This window comes from Oncorhynchus kisutch, linkage group LG12, assembly GCF_002021735.2.
Source record: "Oncorhynchus kisutch isolate 150728-3 linkage group LG12, Okis_V2, whole genome shotgun sequence".
In the NCBI taxonomy this organism is placed as follows: Eukaryota; Metazoa; Chordata; class Actinopteri; order Salmoniformes; family Salmonidae; genus Oncorhynchus; species Oncorhynchus kisutch.
Window position 1 is genome coordinate 47,101,575 of NC_034185.2, and position 20,798 is coordinate 47,122,372.

The 20,798-nt window shown below is 45.1% G+C and overlaps 1 protein-coding gene across 1 annotated transcript in view; it reads right to left on the reverse strand.

The window, feature by feature from the left end:
- Window positions 1-391: 391 nt before the first annotated feature.
- Window positions 392-20,798, reverse strand: part of LOC109900416 (F-box only protein 41) — an 88,779-nt gene continuing 68,372 nt past the window's right edge. Inside the window, exons 7-14 of the mRNA XM_031837632.1 lie at window positions 18,658-18,905; window positions 18,204-18,319; window positions 13,678-13,830; window positions 8,784-8,879; window positions 8,581-8,699; window positions 3,294-3,452; window positions 2,755-2,870; window positions 392-1,331 (exon numbers count right to left, since the gene is read on the reverse strand). Coding sequence (XP_031693492.1) covers window positions 1,269-1,331; window positions 2,755-2,870; window positions 3,294-3,452; window positions 8,581-8,699; window positions 8,784-8,879; window positions 13,678-13,830; window positions 18,204-18,319; window positions 18,658-18,905 — 1,070 coding nt within the window. The 3' untranslated portion in view covers window positions 392-1,268. The remainder of the gene's footprint in view (window positions 1,332-2,754; window positions 2,871-3,293; window positions 3,453-8,580; window positions 8,700-8,783; window positions 8,880-13,677; window positions 13,831-18,203; window positions 18,320-18,657; window positions 18,906-20,798) is intronic.

Here is a 20,798-nt window from a genome sequence, read left to right on the forward strand (position 1 = left end):
TAGTACAGGGTTAACGCCTGCCTTTTACAACACTCCTATAGATCAGTGGCAAACTGGAGAAAGCATTTTACGAAATGAAGTGAGAACAGACACACGGCTGTGAATGGCATCAATTCTGAAATAGAGGCCTAATGAATTCATTTGCAACCCTGCTTTAAAAACAAATAACACAGTAGCTGCCTTGTGGACCAACAGGCCTATAGATACCGTATGAGTCCCACAGACAAAAGTAATTGACAGCTGAAAAGTCCAAGAGGGTGCGAGAGATGGTGCTCGGCTGATGAGCATGCGGAGGATGGACCTAGTGTTCAATACTGCGCTGTTCCCATGGCGACCACACCATGGAGTGGCTGAAATGCCGATAAAGAACTTGGAATAAAAATTCTCGAGGTGACAAGATATCTTCTCGTTTTATGTTCGACCAAGTCTGCAGCTGGTATGTCATGTATCCCTCCCTTAAAACACACACACACAGGTTGGGAATCTATTTTAACTAACAGTTTAGCATCTTGATAAAAAGCATCCCAGACACATTCTCTGCAATGTACTCAGTGAAGAACGAAAGCCTGCTCTTTCATGACATCCGTCCTCCTGCTTACAGCCCTTTTCTCAGTTGAAATCAAAATGGCCGCCGAGATTACAGCATCTACAAAGTCCAATAGTCCTGCTGAGTTTACGTTTCAAATCTGTTTGGCAGGTCAGCAACTCACAGGCAGGGTCCCTGTATGCTTTTGCGGAAACTTACGGGCCCCTGGTCTTGTTACCTGCCGGATGATGTCTTTACCACACTTTACCCCACCATAAAGTTGGATAGAGGACACACAAAATGTAATACTTTAAAATGGAGTTAGCCCTCAATGTTGGTCCCTTCATGAAAATCTCCACTGGGTTTGTATGCTCCAGGGTAAGGTGTGGACCTATCCTACCCAGGCCCTACCCAGGCCTCTTGTCTTGTCTATCCTCTGTTCTGTAATGCATTCTAATGGTCTATGGAGCATCTATCTGTCTGTGGTGTCTGTGTCTGTCTTTTAGTCAAGGCTAAGGGCCGAAAACACATTGTTTTTTATGTTTAACTAAAAAGCAGCATGTTCATCAACTTCCACTTTCTCCAACAGTTGCTGCATTTCCTCTTCAGTTATGTGTGTGTGTTGGCTGACTGGTACGTCAAGGGGTTTCAAATGACAGGGTCTGTTCTGTTGGTGTGGCTGGGAACAAAATGGCCGACCCTTCTTTGGGTGGGGGGGGGGGGTCCTGAGTGGTGAAAGGGGTTAGCAGAGGATGTCCGCCTTCACGTGCAGAATTTTGGAGAAGCCCGGTCTCTTCTTCAAGCCCTGGAGGGTAAAGAGGGATGGATGGAGTGCTTAGACCACTACACTCATTTATGCAGAGAAAAGTCAACATCACTTCTTTAGTTTGTAGACCATTGTGCATACGCGCACACACACACACAGTAGAGGCCGTTGAACCATCGAAAGGGTGTGTGTAAATGAGCGTGCCTCAATCTATTAGGGCCCGGTGACGATGCCAGCGTCGCGATACTCATTAGTATCATGGCAAGGGAGCAAAACGCAAAGCGGCTTCAACGTCTTTAGGAAAATCGCCCTAATGTCGGAAACAAACATCAATAAGTTGCCATTCCCGAGTCACATTTATTTATTTCCCAAAACTATTAGCACACTACATTTTACATACAGCGGACTAAAGAGTTCGGTCTGCTTTTTTGCGATTTCATATTCGACCATGGGAAAAATATTGCGATGCCAATATCAGCCCTATTAAGAATGTGTGAACCGAAAATACACTTAAGAGTGTTTCTCCGGGAGAAGCGGTATTTAGATACAGAAAAGTAAGCATATAAACTACATTTGTAGACAAGCATATAGCTAAGTTTGTAGACTGGGCTGGTTCCTTATAGCGGTTTTCACTGACTGTACAGTACACACACACACACACACACAACTCATAGGTTTCTGCCCCTCGAGGGTTTATTGAGTTTGACTAAATGTTTGTCTGCTTCTCCCCCGTCTGGCTACAGCCATGACAAATGAACAGTGCCGAAATTACACACACACACACACACTTTTAGCTCTCTGGAGTTAGTTACTTAACGACTATGAGCAATCTAGCACAGCATCCACCAGGGAGAAAGGGGCACCTTCCACACTGACTCACAGAAGGAGGGAAGGCTCACACGCCCACCCTATTCCCTATTTAGTACGCTACTTTGACCAGGGCCCATAGAGAAAAATGTAGACGAAGTCCGAGTGCGAATATCGACGCGCTCTTCCTCTTAACCTCTGAGTGGCGCCCGCCGTGGGCGTGCGACCGCCCTCAACGCCCCGCTTCCTCCCTTCAGAAAGCAGCTGGGATTAATTCCATTTCCTCAATTCCTCAGACGACCAGCTGAACTGGACTTCCTGGTTTGGAGTCATGTACGGTTCAGTGTGGTCGAGTTGTAATAATAGACAACTCTCGCTCGCCCACCGAACTGCCGCTAAAGGATGCTACAGACTTAGTCATATACATGTATACTGTGGGCAGGAGAGAACCCAAAGACAGGAAATTGTTTGGACTGGCATAGTTAGGAGAACTGATCCAGAGTAAGTTAATAATATTGCCCCCCCCCCTTAAGTGTATTACACCCCCTTTTTAAAAATGATCTAAGATGATTTAAATGCAATTATTTTTAAGAGCATTTGGGATTAATTGGGACGTGGTCTCTGAAATGGAAGTTAAAAGCTCCGTTCTAATTACCTGCAGCTTGTTCACCATCTCGTCAAACAGCTTCCTAGCCTCAGGGCTGCTGGGGTCCTCGAAGTAGTCCTCCACCCCGATCTGCACCACCATGGACTTCAGGTTACGACACACACCTGGAGGGGCGAGACTGTGTTTTACAACCCTCACATGGAAGCAGCAGACTCGCCACCCAATTCCAAATAGAACCCCCTCGACCCTACGCCCCCAGTCACTTGTGTAGATCTGAAATGATTGGCTGGATGAGAAAAGTGCAGGCCTGGGTTCAAAAAGGGTGCTTACGCAACACTTTGAGCCGTTGCTTGCGCAATGGAAAACTAAAAATGGGCAGGGATTTCACTTTTGGGATTGTTCTATTGGTGCCTTTGTGAAAATAAAGCACATATTTATTTGAACCTGGGTCTGGTGTAGGATGTACTCACTGTTGAAGTACAGCAGTGTCTTGGGGGTAGAGGTGAGGACCCGCATCTCTCGAAACTCCAGACCCTCCCAGTAGTGTTCTATGTAGTGCACTATGCAGTGTAGTCGGGTGTACTCACTGTTGAAGTGAAGCAGGGCCTTAGGAGTGACCGGGGTGGAGGTGAGGACCAGCATCTCCAGGCCCTTCAGACCCTCCCTGCACACCTCAGCTGCCACTTCCTGGTTGACCTCACTCACATGGTCCAACTCCAACACCTGCAGACGCATGCAGTTCCTCGCTGCAGGGGGGGGAAAGAGGGAAGAGGAGAGAAGGAAGTTGAGATGCCTTTGATACCAACAGCTTAGTCGGTAGTATGGAAATAAGTAGCATTGACCGCACCAGAACAGCCCATAGGGCAGGAGAATATCTTCCGTTTCTGTAGCGTGAGGCAGCTAGAAGCACAAGTACCCCCCCCGGACAGGACGCTTGGTATGTGCTAATCCATCATTTTTCAAGTGCTAGGTAAGATATCTAAAGAGCCTATCCCGAGTCTAAAGCAGTCATATACACCTAGCAACACATATTGATATACGTTTGTTCACGGGTTGAAGTGTTAGCATTGCTTACACGAAAATAAAACTTAAGAGAGACGGCCATAGCGAAAGCGCACATAACCAGCCTACAAAACCAAAACAGTAAGTTCACCGTGTTTCTACCATTTGTATGACATACTCTCAGATATAGATATATTTGAGACAGCTTGGGGATAGTGTTTCCTCATGTTTCGCCCTAGATGGTAGGATGAGTGTGAACCGATCAGAATGGCTGATTTCCAAATGGCATCCTATTCCCTTAACAAGTGCACTACCTTTCACTAGCGCACATACAGAGCCTTCAGAAAGTATTCATACCCCTTGATTTATTTCACATTTCGTTGCGTCACCAGCTTGAATTCAAAATGGATTAAAACAAAATGTGCTCACCCATCATCAAACAACCCACAATGACAACGTGAAAACATGTTTTAAGAAATGTTTGCAATTTTGTTGAAAATTAAATAAATCTAGTATTCACACCCCTGAGTCGATGCATGTTAGAATCACCTTTGGCAGCGATTATAGTGTTTCTGGGTAAGTCTAAGTGCAATATTTCCACTTTAAAAAATAATAATATTCAAGCTCTGTCAAGTTGGTTGTTGATCATTGCTAGACAGGCATTTTCAAAGTCTTGCCATAGATTTTCAAGCCAATTTAAGTCAAAACTGTAACTAGGCCACTCAGGACCATTCAATGTCGTCTTGGTATGCTACTCCAGTGTATATTTGGCCTCGTGTTTTAGGTTATTGTCCTGCTGAAAGGTGAATTTATCTCCCGGTGTCTGTGAAAAAGTAGACACAGGTTTTCCTCTAGGATTTTGCCTGTACTTAGCTCTATTCTATTTATTTTTATTTAAAAAAATAATAATAATCTTGACGATGACAAGCATACCCATAACATGGTGTAGCCACCACCATGCTTGAAAATATGAAGAGTGGTACTCAGTGATGTGTTGGATTTGCCCCAAACATAACGCTTTGCTTTCAGGACAAAGTTCATTTCTTTGCCGCCGTTTCACTTTAGTGCCTTATTGCAAACACATGTTTTGGAATATTTTAAAATTCTGTACAGGCTTCCTTTTCACTATGTTAATTAGATTAGTATTGTGTGGTAATTGCAATGTTATTGATCCATCCTCACTTTTCTCCTATGACAGCCATTAAAAGTGTTTTAAAATCACCAATGGCCTCATGGTGAAATCCCTGAGTGGTTTCCTTCCTCTCCGGCAACTGAGTTAGGAAGGACACCTATATCTTTGCAGTGACTGGGTGTAATTGAAACACCATCCAAAGTGTATTTAATAACTTCACCATGCTCAAAGGGATATTCAATGTCTTTTTTTATCTACCAATAGGTGCCCTTCTTTGCGAGGCATTGGAAAACCTCCCTGGTTCTGTGGTAGATTCTACACTATATATACACACAAAAGTATGTGGACACCACTTCAAATTAGTGGATTTGGCTATTTCAGCCACACCAGTTCCTGACAGGCGTATAAAATCGAGCACACAGCCTCCATAGACAAACATTAGGAGTAGAATGGCCCGTACTTAAGAGCTCAGTGACTTTCAACGTGGCACAGTGATAGGAAGCCACCTTTCAGTTTGGCAAAAGCTTTGCCCTGCTAGAGCTGCCCCGGTCAACTTTAAGTGCTTGTTATTGTGAAGTGGAAACATCTAGGAGCAACAATGGCTCAGGCGCTAAGTGGTAGGTCACACAAGCTCACAGAATGGGACCGCCGACTCATCGAGCTTCATGAAATGGGTTTCCATGGCCGAGCAGCTGCACATAAGCGTAAGATCACCATGCGCAATGCCAAGCGTCAGATGTCGGTCCGAAGGACTAATCTGGGTTTGGCGGATGCCAGGAGAATGTTACCTGCCCCAACACATAATGCCAACTGTAAAGTTTGGTGGAGGTGAGGCCCCTTAGTTCCAGTGAAGGGAAATCTTAACACTATAGCATACAATGACATTCTAGACGATTCTGTGCTTCCAACTTTGTGGCAACAGTTTGGGGAAGGCCCTTTCCTGTTTCAGCATGACAATGCCCCCCGGGCACAAAGCGAGGTCCATACAGAAATAGTTTGTAGAGATTGGTGTGGAGGAACTTGACTGGCCTGTAAAGAGTCCTGACCCCAACCCCATCGAACACCTTTGGGATTAATTGGAATGCCCAAAATCAGTGCTCGACCTCACCATCGCTCATGCCTGAATGGAAGCAAGTCCCCGCAGCAATGCTCCAACATCTAGCGGAAAGTGGAGTGGAGGCTGTTTTAGCTGCAAAGGGGGGACCAACTACATGGGTTTGGAATGAGATGTTTGAGGAGCCACATACTTTTGGTCATGTAGTGTATGTTTGAAATTTACTGCTCGACTTGGAGGGACCTTACAGGTACGTGTACAGAGATGATAAACACTACCATTGCACACAGAGTGAGTCCATGCAACTTATTGTGACTTGTTAAGCAAAGTTTGACTCCTGAACTTAATTAGGCTTTCCAATAAAAATAAAAAAAGAGAGGTTGAATACCTTTTCAGCTTTACATTTTTTATTCATTAGTAAACATTTCTAAAAACACAAAACATAATTCCATTTTGACATTACGGGGTATTGTATGTAGGCCAAATGAGCCAAAATCTAAATATGAATGTATAAAATGTTCAATTCAGGTTATAACACAACAAAATGTGGAAAAAGTTAAGGGGTGTGAATACTTTCTGAAGGCACTGTAGGGCTCTGGCCAAGAGTAGTGCACTATATAGGAAATAGGGTGCCATTTGAGAGTCACTCAATGTCCTTTCCTATTGCCACCCCTCATCCTGACTCAGCCCATGTTTGTTTATTTTAAAAAGGTTTCTTCCACCTTTATTTAACCAGGTCGGCCAGTTGAGAACACCTTTATTTAACCAGGTAGGGCAGTTGAGAACAAGTTCTCATTTACAACTGCGAACTGGCCAAGATAAAGCAAAGCAGTGCGACTAAAACAACAACACAGAGTTACACATAAACAAACGTACAGTCAATAACACAATAGAAAAATCTATGTACAGTGTGTGCAAATGTATAAGAGTAGGGTGGTAAAGGCAAATAGGCCATAGAGGCGAAATCATTACAATTTAGCATTAATACTGGAGTGATAAATGTGCAGATGATGATGTGCAAGTAGAGATACTGAGGTGCAAAAGAGCAAGAGGATAAATAACAATATGGGGATGTACTGATAGACAGACCACCAAAACAACTGTTTCTCATCTAGCCACAAAAGTCATTTCCTCCCTCTGTTCCTGCATGCTGTGAATCGTGAGTAGGAACGTAATAGCTGGGTAACATTTTTCCTTCTGACTGGGAGGGTATTTGCAGTCGCACGCATCCCGCTTCCCATGTGTGTGGACGGGCCAGAAATAAATCAGAATATTTTGTTCCTCAGAAGAAGCAAAAAAAGGAGAAAACTAAATCTAAAATGTGACAAATAACCCCTTGAAGTACAAAGTTCTATCCATCAACAAACAGTCCCGCCAGGATTCCATAATCGCATAATTCAATGCAAAAATCAACCAATCAGCGTATATTATGCGAGAGCTCGCAATTTTGACCAAATCCCGCACTTCTAGCACATAAAATGGGTCCAATCAAAAGCAGGTTAGTAATTTTGACTAATTACTGCACTGTTACCGTGGAAAATGGCCCAATCCAACCACACGTCAACGAAGTTTCCCCCCCCCTAGCCTGTCAGCGTATTCACACGAGAAGATCATGGGTGATTGTTGATGGCTTGACAGGCAGTACAACGAACAGAAATCAATCTCATTTGCCAAGCAAAAATAACAGCTAACGACCGTGCGAAACTATTTCTAAATGTTTTTGGAAACTAGAGAAAGTCGACGATCAAACAGTCACTTCAAATCAGCAAAGAATATGAGAATGTCAGAACAGTTCCCACAGCAGCTGTAGATCACAATGACTGAAGTGGTAGCAGGGAAGACCGTGGCAAGCGCTGACAGTAGTATGAATCAAGGTGAGTTGCGTTTTACTCCGCTAACCTTGGCTTCAGTAGGGTGGTCGGCACTCTGCTCTCCACCAGTCTGTCTATGGAGACGCTGCTCAAAGAGCTGAGTATAATTGGCCAGCTTTGCCGTTTTAAACTCTCTGTAAAACATAATACGGATCACGAAAGCACAATCTTTCTGGATTTTTTATTTATTTTTTAGAAATGGAACAGTACATTTCAACCACGATATTCTATTTCTATGTTTTCTGTTGTTTGTCTCCCTTACGACCCTTTCAAGAATTTTGAAGACAACTTATTAGAAAGAAATATTGATCCTCAAATTGAAAGCGATTGATCAGCTTTGAATCCATTTGAGTTTTTTTTTTGAGAGAGAGAGAGAGAGTGAGTTGGAATGGGAGGTGCATCTTTGTGTTGATAGCAAGCCCCAAGCCTGATGGATTGGAGAGGTGTGTGTGACTGATGCGTGAGTGAGCTGTTTGTTCAGGAAGATAAAATAAACTAAGCACTTTAGATGTTTCTAATTGTTTTTGGATGATGAATTTAGCTTTTATTGCTTTATATGAAATTAGCGTGAAGAAGAAAAAAAAACGCAAAATGTATCGCAGAATTTCAGAAAAGCTGCCAAAAAAAAATCTGGCATTTTTGGCAGCAAAAATCACAACAAAAAAAGGCGAAAACCTGGAGGGACTGAACAAAGACCTCTGATACGAGCCATACAAAGCACTTCAATTCAAATGGTTTCTTTTTTCTGAAAGAATAGTCCCTCTATCAGTTTATTTATTAAATCATGAGATATCTATCCAAATGAATTTCCTCACCCAACGAGGCTAGTCCCTGAATGCCACATCCTGCCCCGCCCACACCCAGGGCTCTGAGGTGCGGCCAGCATCGGCCAATGGTCTGCAGGCATCGGTTGCTGAAGCGAGCCGGTTGTTGGCTGGAGGAGAAAGAGAGAGAGGTACGTTACAATATGTGTTAACAGTATACATAAAATAAATGTGTGCTAAGAGTTGCCTCTCACCATGGATGTAGTGGTGCCACCTGGAGGGAGATTATGTCTCTACAGCCTGCTCCTAGAGCCCAGATCACCTCCTGTCCTACAGGGTCTGTGGCACTCCTAGAACAAAAAACACCAATTCACTATACTTCATGGTATATCAATCTAGACACCCATTCATAATATATATCAGGAGTCTCAAACTCATGGCACGTGGGCCAAACGTGGCCCGTCTACTGATTTAATGTGGCAGATTAAATGCTAGTGTACTTACAGTATATTCTGTAATACCACAGTGGAATACTATATAGTATACTGTAGTGGATTATATTGTATAGAGTGTGAGCACCACGTGGTGGTAGTACCTGTAAAGACAGGTGGGTTGTTTAGCAACAAAGCCGGTGCATGCACAATCGTGGAGCGAAACAGGCGGGGGTTGGCTTAGAATCAAAGAATTGTTGACAGCATGCAAACTATATTTCCTCTCCAAAACTTTATTGAAAACATAAATACACAATGAGCACTTGTTGTCTCTCAAATACACCATTGCAGTTGTTGGTTAGCTAGCATCGTCGGTTGGCTAGCTAGCAAATGTTTTGCGATATTAGCAAAAAGAAGAGTCAAAACCCCTCAAAACAAGACATGGTATCAATAACAAGATACAATGAGTTGAAATGAGCCACCTACAATTCCCCTCATGGCAGCTTCTTGTCATTGTTGCTAGCTATCTGACCGTCCAGAATCACAACACACAGACTTTTCACACGCAATTTTCGAATAACCCATCCTCAACCTCCTGACTACATGTGATTAAGTGAACATTTTAGGCCCGCACCCAACCGACCTAACCCACAAATATAGAAAAGGCACTGTCCAGTCAGAGACAGGTCTAAGTTTCTGCTTATACTTTCCCACATTTTGGTACTCTATTTGTTCAACTTTTCTATAATTAGATACATGCAGCTTCTCTTGTGATGACTTGTTGCCCTAGAATACTAAATAAACCCTTGCTCACCAGAATAATGTCATAGATCGATTGAATCATTTATTCTATCTAGTCGACGTCGGTAAAATTCTTCCATCTCTGCTTCTCTTGCGCAGCAAAGATGTTTAGGGATGCAGGATTTTCTGTGCAAAATTTCCTAATAACAGTTTGACCGGAAAATGTCTAAAAGTTTGACCGGAAATTTTAAAAAGGTGTGAATACTACCCAACATGTTTCTGATAAGATTTCAGTTTGACTTTATGATGCTGATAAAGATAGCACCTATAGATGGCCACGAACTGTCTAAATGTGTATAGCGCCTCGCAATCATCCTCTACACCAAATCCTTCCTGAACATTAGGCTATTGTTCTGGTCCTCCCTTCTATTGATTTTCCAACTCCTGTTTGCAGCTTTTCTCTTATAGAATTAAACTCCGACATTGTTCTTTTTGACTCAGTGGGTCGAAGTGACCTTTTTCTGCCCAAGTTCCGAAAAGCATTTGGCGATTGGAGCGTAGTTAGGCCCTTAAAAAATACAGAAAATGTCCCAAAACAAAAATATACAGAAATAGTACTTCCTGTTTGCACTGGCAAATAAACCGCTTTCAGAAAGTTTTAGACAGGACCCAAACGTAAACATGAATATAAACTAAACTTATACGCAGATGATCTCCTGATATACCTGAACAATACTTATTGGAAAAAAATATTTTCTGAATACTCTAAAATCTCTGGATTTTTACTCATGATTTACAGCAGTCTTTAAGTGGACCACAAAAAAATATGAAATACTTGGGATGCTTAACAAGTGACAACAACAAATATAAAAGATAACTTTATGCCATTACTGAACTGTATGAAAACAGATCGAAATAAATGGAATAATCTTCCCATAAATCTTCCAGGTAGAATAAACCTCTTAAAAAAAAAAATTGTAGCATAAGAAGGAACGTTTGACATCTTCCTACTTTACGTCTCAGGGTTGTTTCAACCTTCAAGACTTGGAATTGTATCAAATCGCCACTCAAATTCACTAAAGAGGAACAACAGGTAACTGTTGAAGATGCGCAGCTCATCCCCTGTATCTTTTAACGTGTCTATTTTCAAAGGGGAAAGTTAAGAACATGAATAACTTCATTGTTAAGAACACGTGAACAACGAGGAAGAAAATGAAACATAATTCTACAACAAAAAACAACCTTGTGGAAAAATCCTTAGATTAGCTTTTCAGAATTCACCGATGAATTGGTCCACGTGGAAAACTTAAAAGGCATAGAAACCGTAGATGACTTGGTAATAGGAAATACATTCATTTCCATGACGGCTTTAAAAAGCTATTTTGGATCGGCCAACGTAGATATTTTCAAATACAATGCAACTTGTATATTACAAAATGTCGATTTGAAATCTTTTGGATATCAGAACAATCTTGAGGGAATCCCATTTGAGTCAGAAAAGGATATTCATATGATAGGTAAGATATATAAAACCTTGCAGAGAGCCTATCCAACTGACAATCTCTTAGAAAATACATCAACTATTGGAACAAGACTTAAAAGAATTGATATTGGTACAAGATAGTTGTGTTCCAACTTTCCCTCTAACGCAACTAACAGTTAACAAAAATTTACATTTAATTCAGTATAAAATCATGTATAGAATGTATTATACAAGAGACAAAATCCTAACTCTACAGAACAATCTAAGAGTCATGTCTGAAGTGTAAAACTAATAATGACTCAATAATTCAGGCCTTCTGGGAATGTTCTAAAATCCAAAGGTTATGGCGGCGTTTAGAAGGTTGAAGTAGTACAACGTCAATGTACTTTTAATCTGTCTGTCTGCATATTTCAAGACGTGGCATATGAGGGTGCCTTGAGAGAGCCGATGGGTTGAACGATGCTTTTGTGTACAACAAAAAAATGTCTGCAGCATTGAAGGTCCCCAAGAATACAGTGGCCTCCATCATCATTCTTAAATGGAAGAAGTTTGGTACCACCAAGACTCTTCCTAGAGCTGGCCGCCCGGCCAAACTGAGCAATTGGAGGAGAAGGGTCTTGGTCAGGGAGGTGACCGAGAACGCAATTGCCACTCTGACAGAGTTCCAGAGTTCCTCTGTGGGGATCAGAGAACCTTCCAGAAGGACAACCTTCTCTGCAGCACTCCACCAATCAGGCCTTTATGGTAGAGTGGCCAGACGGAAGCCACTCCTCAGTAAAAGGCACATGACAGCCCACTTGGAGTTTGCCAAAAGGCACCTAAAAGGACTCTCAGACCATGAGAAACCAGATTCTCTGGAGAGACCTGAAAATAGCTGTGCAGCGACGCTCCCCATCCAACCTGACAGAGCTTGAGAGGATTTGAAGAGAAGAATGCGAGAGTTTTTCCTTTGTCGTTATGGGTTATTGTGTGTAGATTGTTTTTTTTCCCCTCATCAATTTAATCAATTTTAGAATGCTGTAACAAAATGTGGAAAAAGTCAAGGGGTCTGAATACTTTCCGAATCCACTCTACTGAATGAACACTTAATTTAATATAATACATAAATAAAATCTATTTAGTCTCACATAAATAATGAAACGTTCAATTTGGTTTAAATAATGCAAAAACACAGTGTTGGAGAAGAAAGTAGAAGTGCAATATGTGCCATGTTTAAGTTCCTTGCTCAGAACATGAGAACATATGAAAGCTGGTGGTTCCTTTTAACATGAGACTTCAATATTCCCAGTTAAGAAGTTTTAGGTTGTATTTATAGGAATTATGACACGTCGACTATTTCTCTCTATACCATTTGTATTTCATGTACCTCTGACTATTGGATGTTTTTATAGACACTATAGTATTGCCAGCCTAATCTCGGGAGTTGATAGGCTTGAAGTCATAAACAGTGCTGTGCTTCAAGCATTGCTAAGAGCTGTAAAGTGCTGTTTGAATGAATGCTTACGAGCGTGCTGCTGCCTACCACTGGCTCAGTCTGACTGCTCTATCGAATCATAGACTTAAATATAATATAATAAACAAACAAACAAACAAGCCTTTGGTCATTAATATGGTCGAATCCGGAAACTATCATTTTGAAAACAAAACGTTTATTCTTTCAGTGAAATACGGAACCGTTCCATATTTTATCTAGTCTCAATATCTAAATATCCAAGTCTAAATATTGCTGTTACATTTCACACCCTTCAATGTTACGTCATAATTATGTAAAATTCGGGCAAATGAATTACGGTCTTTGTTAGGAAGAAATGGTCTTCACACAGTTCGCAACGAGCCAGGCGGCCCAAACTGCTGCATATACCCTGACTCTGCTTACACAGAACGCAAGAGAAGTGACACAATTTCCCTAGTTAATATTGCCTGCTAACATGCATTTCTTTTAACTAAATAGCCAGAATGATTGTATATTGATTTGAAGGAAGGTGATGTTTATGGTTAGGTACATTTGTGCAACGATTGTGCTTTTTTTTTCCGCGAATGTGCTTTTGTTAAATCATCACCCGTTTGGCGAAGTTGAAGTAGGCTGTGATTCGATGATAAATGAACAGGCACCACTTCGATTATATGCAACGCAGGACCATCTATTTAACCTAGTAATATCATCAACCACGTATAGTTAATTAGTGATTATGTGAAGATTGATTTGTTTTTAATAAGATAAGTTTAATGCTAGCTAGCAACCTACCTTGGCTCCTTGCAGCCACAAGGTCCTTTTGACGCTGCACTCGCGTAACAGGTGGTCAGCCTGCCACAGTCTCCTCGTGGAGCGCAATGTAATCGGCCATAATCGGCCATAATCGGCGTCCAAAAAGGCTGATTACCAACTGTTATGAAAATCAACCCTAATTAACCGGCCAATACCGATTAAAAAATCGGTCGACCTCTAATGCACACTGTACTGTATTATGTGTGATCGCCCCCTGGTGGTAGTACCTGTATGTAACGGCCTGCAGGGCTCGGCAGTAGCAGCTGGCGAGCCACAGCGAGCGGTCAGTTAGCAGGTTGGGACAATGAGACACCTTGAGGATCAATAGGTTCCCTCCTGTAGCCTTCAGCAAGGACTCCAGACCTTCTTCCAGACAACCCCTGGGAGGGAGGGAGGCAGAAACAGAAATACAAAAAACAAGTTATTTTTTTTATTTTTTTACTGAATAACCAATTACTCCGTACAGAACGAGTATTGTCCTGGAGTTGAACAAGGCACTGCAGCAATGTATGCATCTGGAGTTGTCTGTCTAAGCAGTAGAATGTTAATAATGCATGGCATTACGCCGTTCTGACCAAGAGAGTCAAGACAAATGTTGTACTAAAATGTGTTCAATCTGTTTGTGCAAATCATAATAAAATAGAATAAAAGCCATTTTGTATTTATAAGGATAAAAGAGGTATAAGAGGTATAAGAGGTATATATATATATAAAGAGGTATAAGAGGTATAAGAGGTATATATATAAAGAGGTATAAGAGGTATAAGAGGTATAAGAGGTATATATATATAAAGAGGTATAAGCGAGCAAGCATGCAAATGCAGTGTGCACACGCTCAAACACAAGCACGACTCAGTGCATTCTCAACAGTATATAGACTAGGAAGGAGAGATGGGGGGAGAGGAGAGAGAAAAAGGAGATATGGGGGAAGAGAGAGAAGGGAGAGAGAGAGAAGGGAGAGATGGGGGGAGAGAGAGAGAGAGATGGGGAGAGAGAGAGAGAGATGGGGGGAGAGAGAGAGAGAGAGAGAGAGAGAAGGGAGAAGAGAGTGAGAGAGAAGGGAGAAGAGAGAGAGAGAGAAAGAAGGGAGAGAGAGAGAGAAGGGAGAGATGGGGGAGAGAGAGAGAGAGGGGAGATATGGGGGGAGAAATGGAGAGAGATGATGGGGGAGATATGATGGGGAGAGAGAGATGGAGAGAGATGATGGGGAGAGAGATGGAGAGAGATGATTGGGGAGAGAGAGATTGTTACGGATAGTATCCTGTGTGTGTATCCTGTGTGTGTGTTTCTTTTCTCTCCTTCCCCCCTCACAGGTGAAAATCATCACTCCCCAATCAGTCACCAATCATCAATCAGAAGACACACCTCCTCCTGTTTCCTACCCAATCACCGTTCCTTTCCCTTTGTTTAAAAACCCTGTCAGTTGTTTGCTGTGGAGCTCAATCTCTCTGTAAATGCCATGTCTGTAGATCTCTCTGTTTCACTCTCTTTATGTATTGACCTCTCTTTTGTTTGAGCACCTCCATATCACTTTGTCATCACCTGTGAGTATTGTTTTTGGTTATGGTGTTTGTTTGCTGGTGGGAAAAGGGGAAACCAAGACAAGTCGCCCATGGGCATACACTACCCGTAGGTAAACTTTGTTAAATACACTAGTTAGAACTGGATGGACCACCCACTATATTTTTGGTTAGTTAGCTGTTGTTAAAGTAGGCTAGTCTAGCTTAGGGGTGTTTTTGAATACTTATAGTTTCTTTCCTTGGGTCCAGCTCAGCCCCTTTTCCTGCTCCCTCCATTACCGTGTGTTTATTAATAAACCCTGAGTTTGAAGGTAGATTTCAGTTGTCGTGGTTATTTCGTTCACACTTTTACTTTGTCACTATTATAATTTGTATGAGTTATGTTACGGGTCTCATTACCATCCCCCCCTAGACTGTCGGGCCAAAAGGGATTCGTAACAGAGATGGAGAGAGTTGGTGGGGGGGGAGAGAGAGAAAGGAGAAATGGGGGGAGAGAGAGAAAGGAGAGATGGGGGGGAGAGAGAGAAAGGAGAGATGGGGGGGGAGAGAGAGAAAGGAGAGATGGGGGGGGAGAGAGAGAAAGGAGAGATGGGGGGGAGAGAGAGAAAGGAGAGATGGGGGGAGAGAGAGAAGGAGAGATGGGGGGGAGAGAGAGAAAGGAGAGATGGGGGGGGGGGAGAGAGAGAAAGGAGAGATGGGGGGGGGGAGAGAGAGAAAGGAGAGATGGGGGGGAGAGAGAGAAAGGAGAGATGGGGGGAGAGAGAGAAAGGAGAGATGGGGGGGAGAGAGAGAAAGGAGAGATGGGGAGAGAGAGAAAGGAGAGATGGGGGGGAGAGAGAAAGGAGAGATGGGGGGGGAGGAGAGAGAAAGGAGAGATGGGGGGGGAGGAGAGAGAAAGGAGAGATGGGGGGGGAGGAGAGAGAAAGGAGAGATGGGGGGGGAGGAGAGAGAAAGGAGAGATGGGGGGGGGGGGAGAGAGAAAGGAGAGATGGGGGGGAGAGAGAGAAAGGAGAGATGGGGGGGGAGAGAGAGAAAGGAGAGATGGGGGGGAGAGAGAAGGAGAGATGGGGGGAGAGAGAAAGGAGAGATGGGGGGGAGAGAGAAAGGAAGAGATGGGGGGAGAGAGAGAAAGGAGAGATGGGGGGAGAGAGAAGAGAGATGGGGGGAGAGAGAAGGAGAGATGGGGGGAGAGAGAGAAAGGAGAGATGGGGGAGAGAGAGAAAGGAGAGATGGGGGAGAGAGAGAAAGGAGAGATGGGGGAGAGAGAGAAAGGAGAGATGGGGGGAGAGAGAGAAAGGAGAGATGGGGGGGGAGAGGAGAGAAAGGAGAGATGGGGGGGGAGAGAGAGAAGAGAGAGATGGGGGGAGAGAGAGAAAGGAGAGATATGGGGGGGAGAGAGAGAAAGGAGAGATATGGGGGGAGAGAGAGAAAGGAGAGATATGGGGGGAGAGAGAGAAAGAGAGATGATGGGGGTGAGAGAGAGAAAGGAGAGATATGGGGGGGAGAGAGAGAAAGGAGAGATATGGGGGGGAGAGAGAGAAAGGAGAGATATGGGGGGAGAAGAGAAGAAAGGAGAGAATATGGGGGGGAGAGAGAGAAAGGAGAGATTATGGGGGGGAGAGAGAGAAAGGAGAGATATGGGGGGGAGAGAGAGAGAAAGGGGAGAGATATGGGGGGGAGAGAGAGAAAGGAGAGATATGGGGGGGAGAGAGAGAAAGGAGAGATATGGGGGGAGAGAGGAGAGAAAGGAGAGATGGGGAGGAGAGAGAAGGAGAGATGGGGGAGAGAGAGAGAAAGGAGAGAGGGGAGGAGAGAGAGAAAGGAGAGATGGGGGAGAGAGAGAGAAAGGAGAGATGGGGGAGAGAGAGAGAAAGGAGAGATGGGGGAGAGAGAGAGAAAGGAGAGATGGGGGAGAGAGAGAGAAAGGAGAGAGATGGGGGGAGAGAGAGAAAGGAGAGATGATGGGGGGAGAGAGCGAGAAAGGAGAGATGATGGGGGAGAGAGCGAGAAAGGAGAGATGATGGGGGGGGAGAGAGCGAGAAAGGAGAGATGATGGGGGGAGAGAGCGAGAAAGGAGAGATGATGGGGGGAGAGAGCGAGAAAGGAGAGATGATGGGGGGAGAGAGCGAGAAAGGAGAGATGATGGGGGGAGAGAGCGAGAAGGAGAGATGATGGGGGAGAGAGCGAGAAAGGAGAGATGATGGGGGTAGAGAGCGAGAAGGAGAGATGATGGGGTAGAGAGAGAAGAAAGGAGAGATGATGGGGGTAGAGAGAGAGAAAGGAGAGATGATGGGAGAGAGAGAGAAAGGAGAGATGATGGGGGGAGAGAGAGAGAAAGGAGAGATGATGGGGGGAGAGAGAGAAAGGAGAGATGATGGGGGAGAGAGAGGAAAGGATAGATGATGGGGGAGAGAGAGAAAGGATAGATGATGGGGAGAGAGAGACGAGAGAGCGAAGAAGATGATGGGGGAGAGAGAGAAAGGAGAGAGAGATGATGGGGGAGAGAATGACGAGAAGAAAGGAGAGATGATGGGGGGGAGAGAGAAAGGATAGATGCTGGGGGAGAGAGAGAAAGGAGAGATGATGGGGGAGAGAGAGAAAGGAGAGATGATGGGGGGAGAGAGAGCAAGGAGAGATGATGGGGGGAGAGAGTACTGCAGACCCCTGCTGATGGGGGTAGAGAGAGAGAAGGAGAGATGGGGGGAGATGATGGGGAGAGAGAGAAAGGAGAGATGATGGGGGAGAGAGAGAAAGGAGAGATGATGGGGGGAGAGAGAGAAAGGAGAGATGATGGGGGAGAGAGAGAAAGGAGAGATGATGGGGGGAGAGAGAGAAAGGAGAGATGATGGGGAGAGAGAGAGAAGAGAGATGATGGGGGAGAGAGAGAAAGGAGAGATGATGGGGGGAGAGAGAGAAAAAGGAGAGATGATGGGGGGAGAGAGAGAGAAAGAGAGATGATGGGAGAGAGAGAAAGAGAGAGATGGGGGGGGAGAGAGAGAAAGGAGAGATGATGGGGGGGAGAGAGAGAAAGGAGAGATGATGGGGGGGAGAGAGAGAAAGGAGAGATGATGGGGGGAGAGAGAGAAAGGAGAGATGATGGGGGAGAGAGAGAAAGGAGAGATGATGGGGGAGAGAGAGAAAGGAGAGATGATGGGGGGAGAGTACTGCAGACCCCTGCTGTTCGCTGTGTAGAGGGAAATCAGTCCATGACACACACACGCCTCTCCTCTCACCGTGTGCTCTTGAGGTACTCCTCCTTAACCTCCTTCTTGCCCCTCTGTCGTGGTTTGAGGTTCTGGAGGATGAGGGAATGGGTCTGGGTGCACCACTGGGACAGTGTACTCAGGAACTTGGGACGAAGAGATTACAGTTACATTTGAGTCAGTCGGCAGACGCTCGAGGTAATTACTGTAACACATATCACAATTATTGCACCTAAACTAGCAGCAGAATCGGCGCGAGCGCGCGTGTGTTCCACAGGAGATTGGTGGCAGCTTCATTTGGGGAGAACGGGCCTGTGGTAATGAACCGGAGCGGAATCAATGGAATGGTATCAAACACGTCAAAACGCCATGGTTCCCCACTGGTTGATGTCATTCCATTCGCCGCTGTTCTCCCCTCAGAAGCCACCGGCGGCGTTCCGTGTGTTTGGCCTGTTCTTCCGCGTGTACGACCCGGGTCCTCTACCTTGGAGGAGATGCGGGCGTTCTCCAGCAGCACCCGGGTCCACACGGCAGGGTGGCGGCCCACAAACCTCCAGTCCCTGCAGACCTCCGCGGCCCTCAACAGGGTCTTGGTGTCCAGGTAGGTGAAGATGCAGAACAGAGCCGCCCTCATCTTCAGTATCTCCGGGCTGATCACCTCGTTGTTGGACCGGGACAGGCTCCTGTCGTGGCGACACGGCTTGTTGTGGCGGTGGCCCCCCTCCGACCGCCCTGCAGGGTCGGAAGAGAGAGAAAAAAAGGAGAGGTTCGGTGAAGAAAGAGAGAGGGGTGGAGAGGGATATTAGTCAGGTAGGTAGAGAGAGAGAGAGAGAGAGAGAGGGATATTAGTCAGGTAGGTAGAGAGAGAGAGAGAGAGAGAGGGATATTAGTCAGGTAGGTAGAGAGGGGGAGGGGGAGAGGGATATTAGTCAGGTAGGTAGAGAGGGAGGGAGATATTAGTCAGGTAGGTAGAGAGGGAGGGGGATATTAGTCAGGTAGGTAGAGAGGGAGGGGGATATTAGTCAGGTAGGTAGAGAGGGAGGGGGATATTAGTCAGGTAGGTAGAGATGGAGGGGGATATTAGTCAGGTAGGTAGAGAGAGTGGTGGAGAGGGATATTAGTCAGGTAGGTAGAGAGAGCGGTGGAGAGGGATATTAGTCATGTAGGTAGAGAGAGGGAGGGGGAGAGGGATATTAGTCAGGTAGGCAGAGAGAGGGAGGGGGATATTAGTCAGGTAGGCAGAGAGGGAGGGGGAGAGGGATATTAGTCAGGTAGGTAGAGGGAGGGGGAGAGGGATATTAGTCAGGTAGGTAGAGGGAGGGGGAGAGGGATATTAGTCAGGTAGGCAGAGAGGGAGAGGGATATTAGTCAGGTAGGCAGAGGGAGGGGGAGAGGGATATTAGTCAGGTAGGTAGAGAGAGAGGGGGAGAGGGATATTAGTCAGGTAGGTAAAGAGAGAGGGGGAGAGTGATATTAGTCAGGTAGATAGAGAGAGGGAGGGGGAGAGGGATATTAGTCAGGTAGGCAGAGAGGGAGAGGGAGAGGGATATTAGTCAGGTAGGTAGAGAGAGAGGGGAGAGGGATATTAGTCAGATGGGTAGAGAGAGGGGGGGGAGAGGGATATTAGTCAGATGGGTAGAGAGAGGGAGGGGGAGAGGGATATTAGTCAGATGGGTAGAGAGAGGGAGGGGGAGAGGGTTATTAGTCAGGTAGGTAGAGAGAGAGGGGGAGAGGGATATTAGTCAGATGGGTAGAGAGAGAGGGGGGAGAGGGAGAGGGATATTAGTCAGATGGGTAGAGAGCGGTGGAGAGGGATATTAGTCAGGTAGGTAGAGAGAGAGGGGGAGAGGGATATTAGTCAGGTAGGTAGAGAAAGAGGGATATTAGTCAGATGGGTAGAGAGAGAGGGGGAGAGGGATATTAGTCAGATGGGTAGAGAGAGAGGGGGAGAGGGATATTAGTCAGATGGGTAGAGAGAGAGGGGGAGAGGGATATTAGTCAGATGGGTAGAGAGAGGGAGGGGGAGAGGGATATTAGTCAGATGGGTAGAGAGAGGGAGGGGGAGAGGGATATTAGTCAGATGGGTAGAGAGGGAGGGGGAGAGGGATATTAGTCAGATGGGTAGAGAGAGAGGGGGAGAAGGATATTAGTCAGATGGGTAGAGAGGGAGGGGGAGAGGGATATTAGTCAGATGGGTAGAGAGAGGGAGGGGGAGAGGGATATTAGTCAGATGGGTAGAGAGGAAGGGGGAGAGGGATATTAGTCAGATGGGTAGAGAGGAAGGGGGAGAGGGATATTAGTCAGATGGGTAGAGAGGAAGGGGGAGAGGGATATTAGTCAGGTAGATAGAGAGGAAAGGGGAGAGGGGGTGGTGAGAAGGAGGGGGGTAAAGAAAGAGAAGTGCAGAAGGGAAGGAGAGAGGAAGATGAGGAGGCAGGGAGTTGAGTCAGAAAAATAAATGTGGCGTGGAAAGAGGGGAGAGACGCCATCCTGAGTCGCAAATATATATATCACAGTGGCATTCTACAACATATCCACAATGTGGTGCCAGCGATCCATTTCACCCTCAAGCACAGATATGAGCGTTACCATTATGTGCTGTACTGTATTGACCAATACCATGTG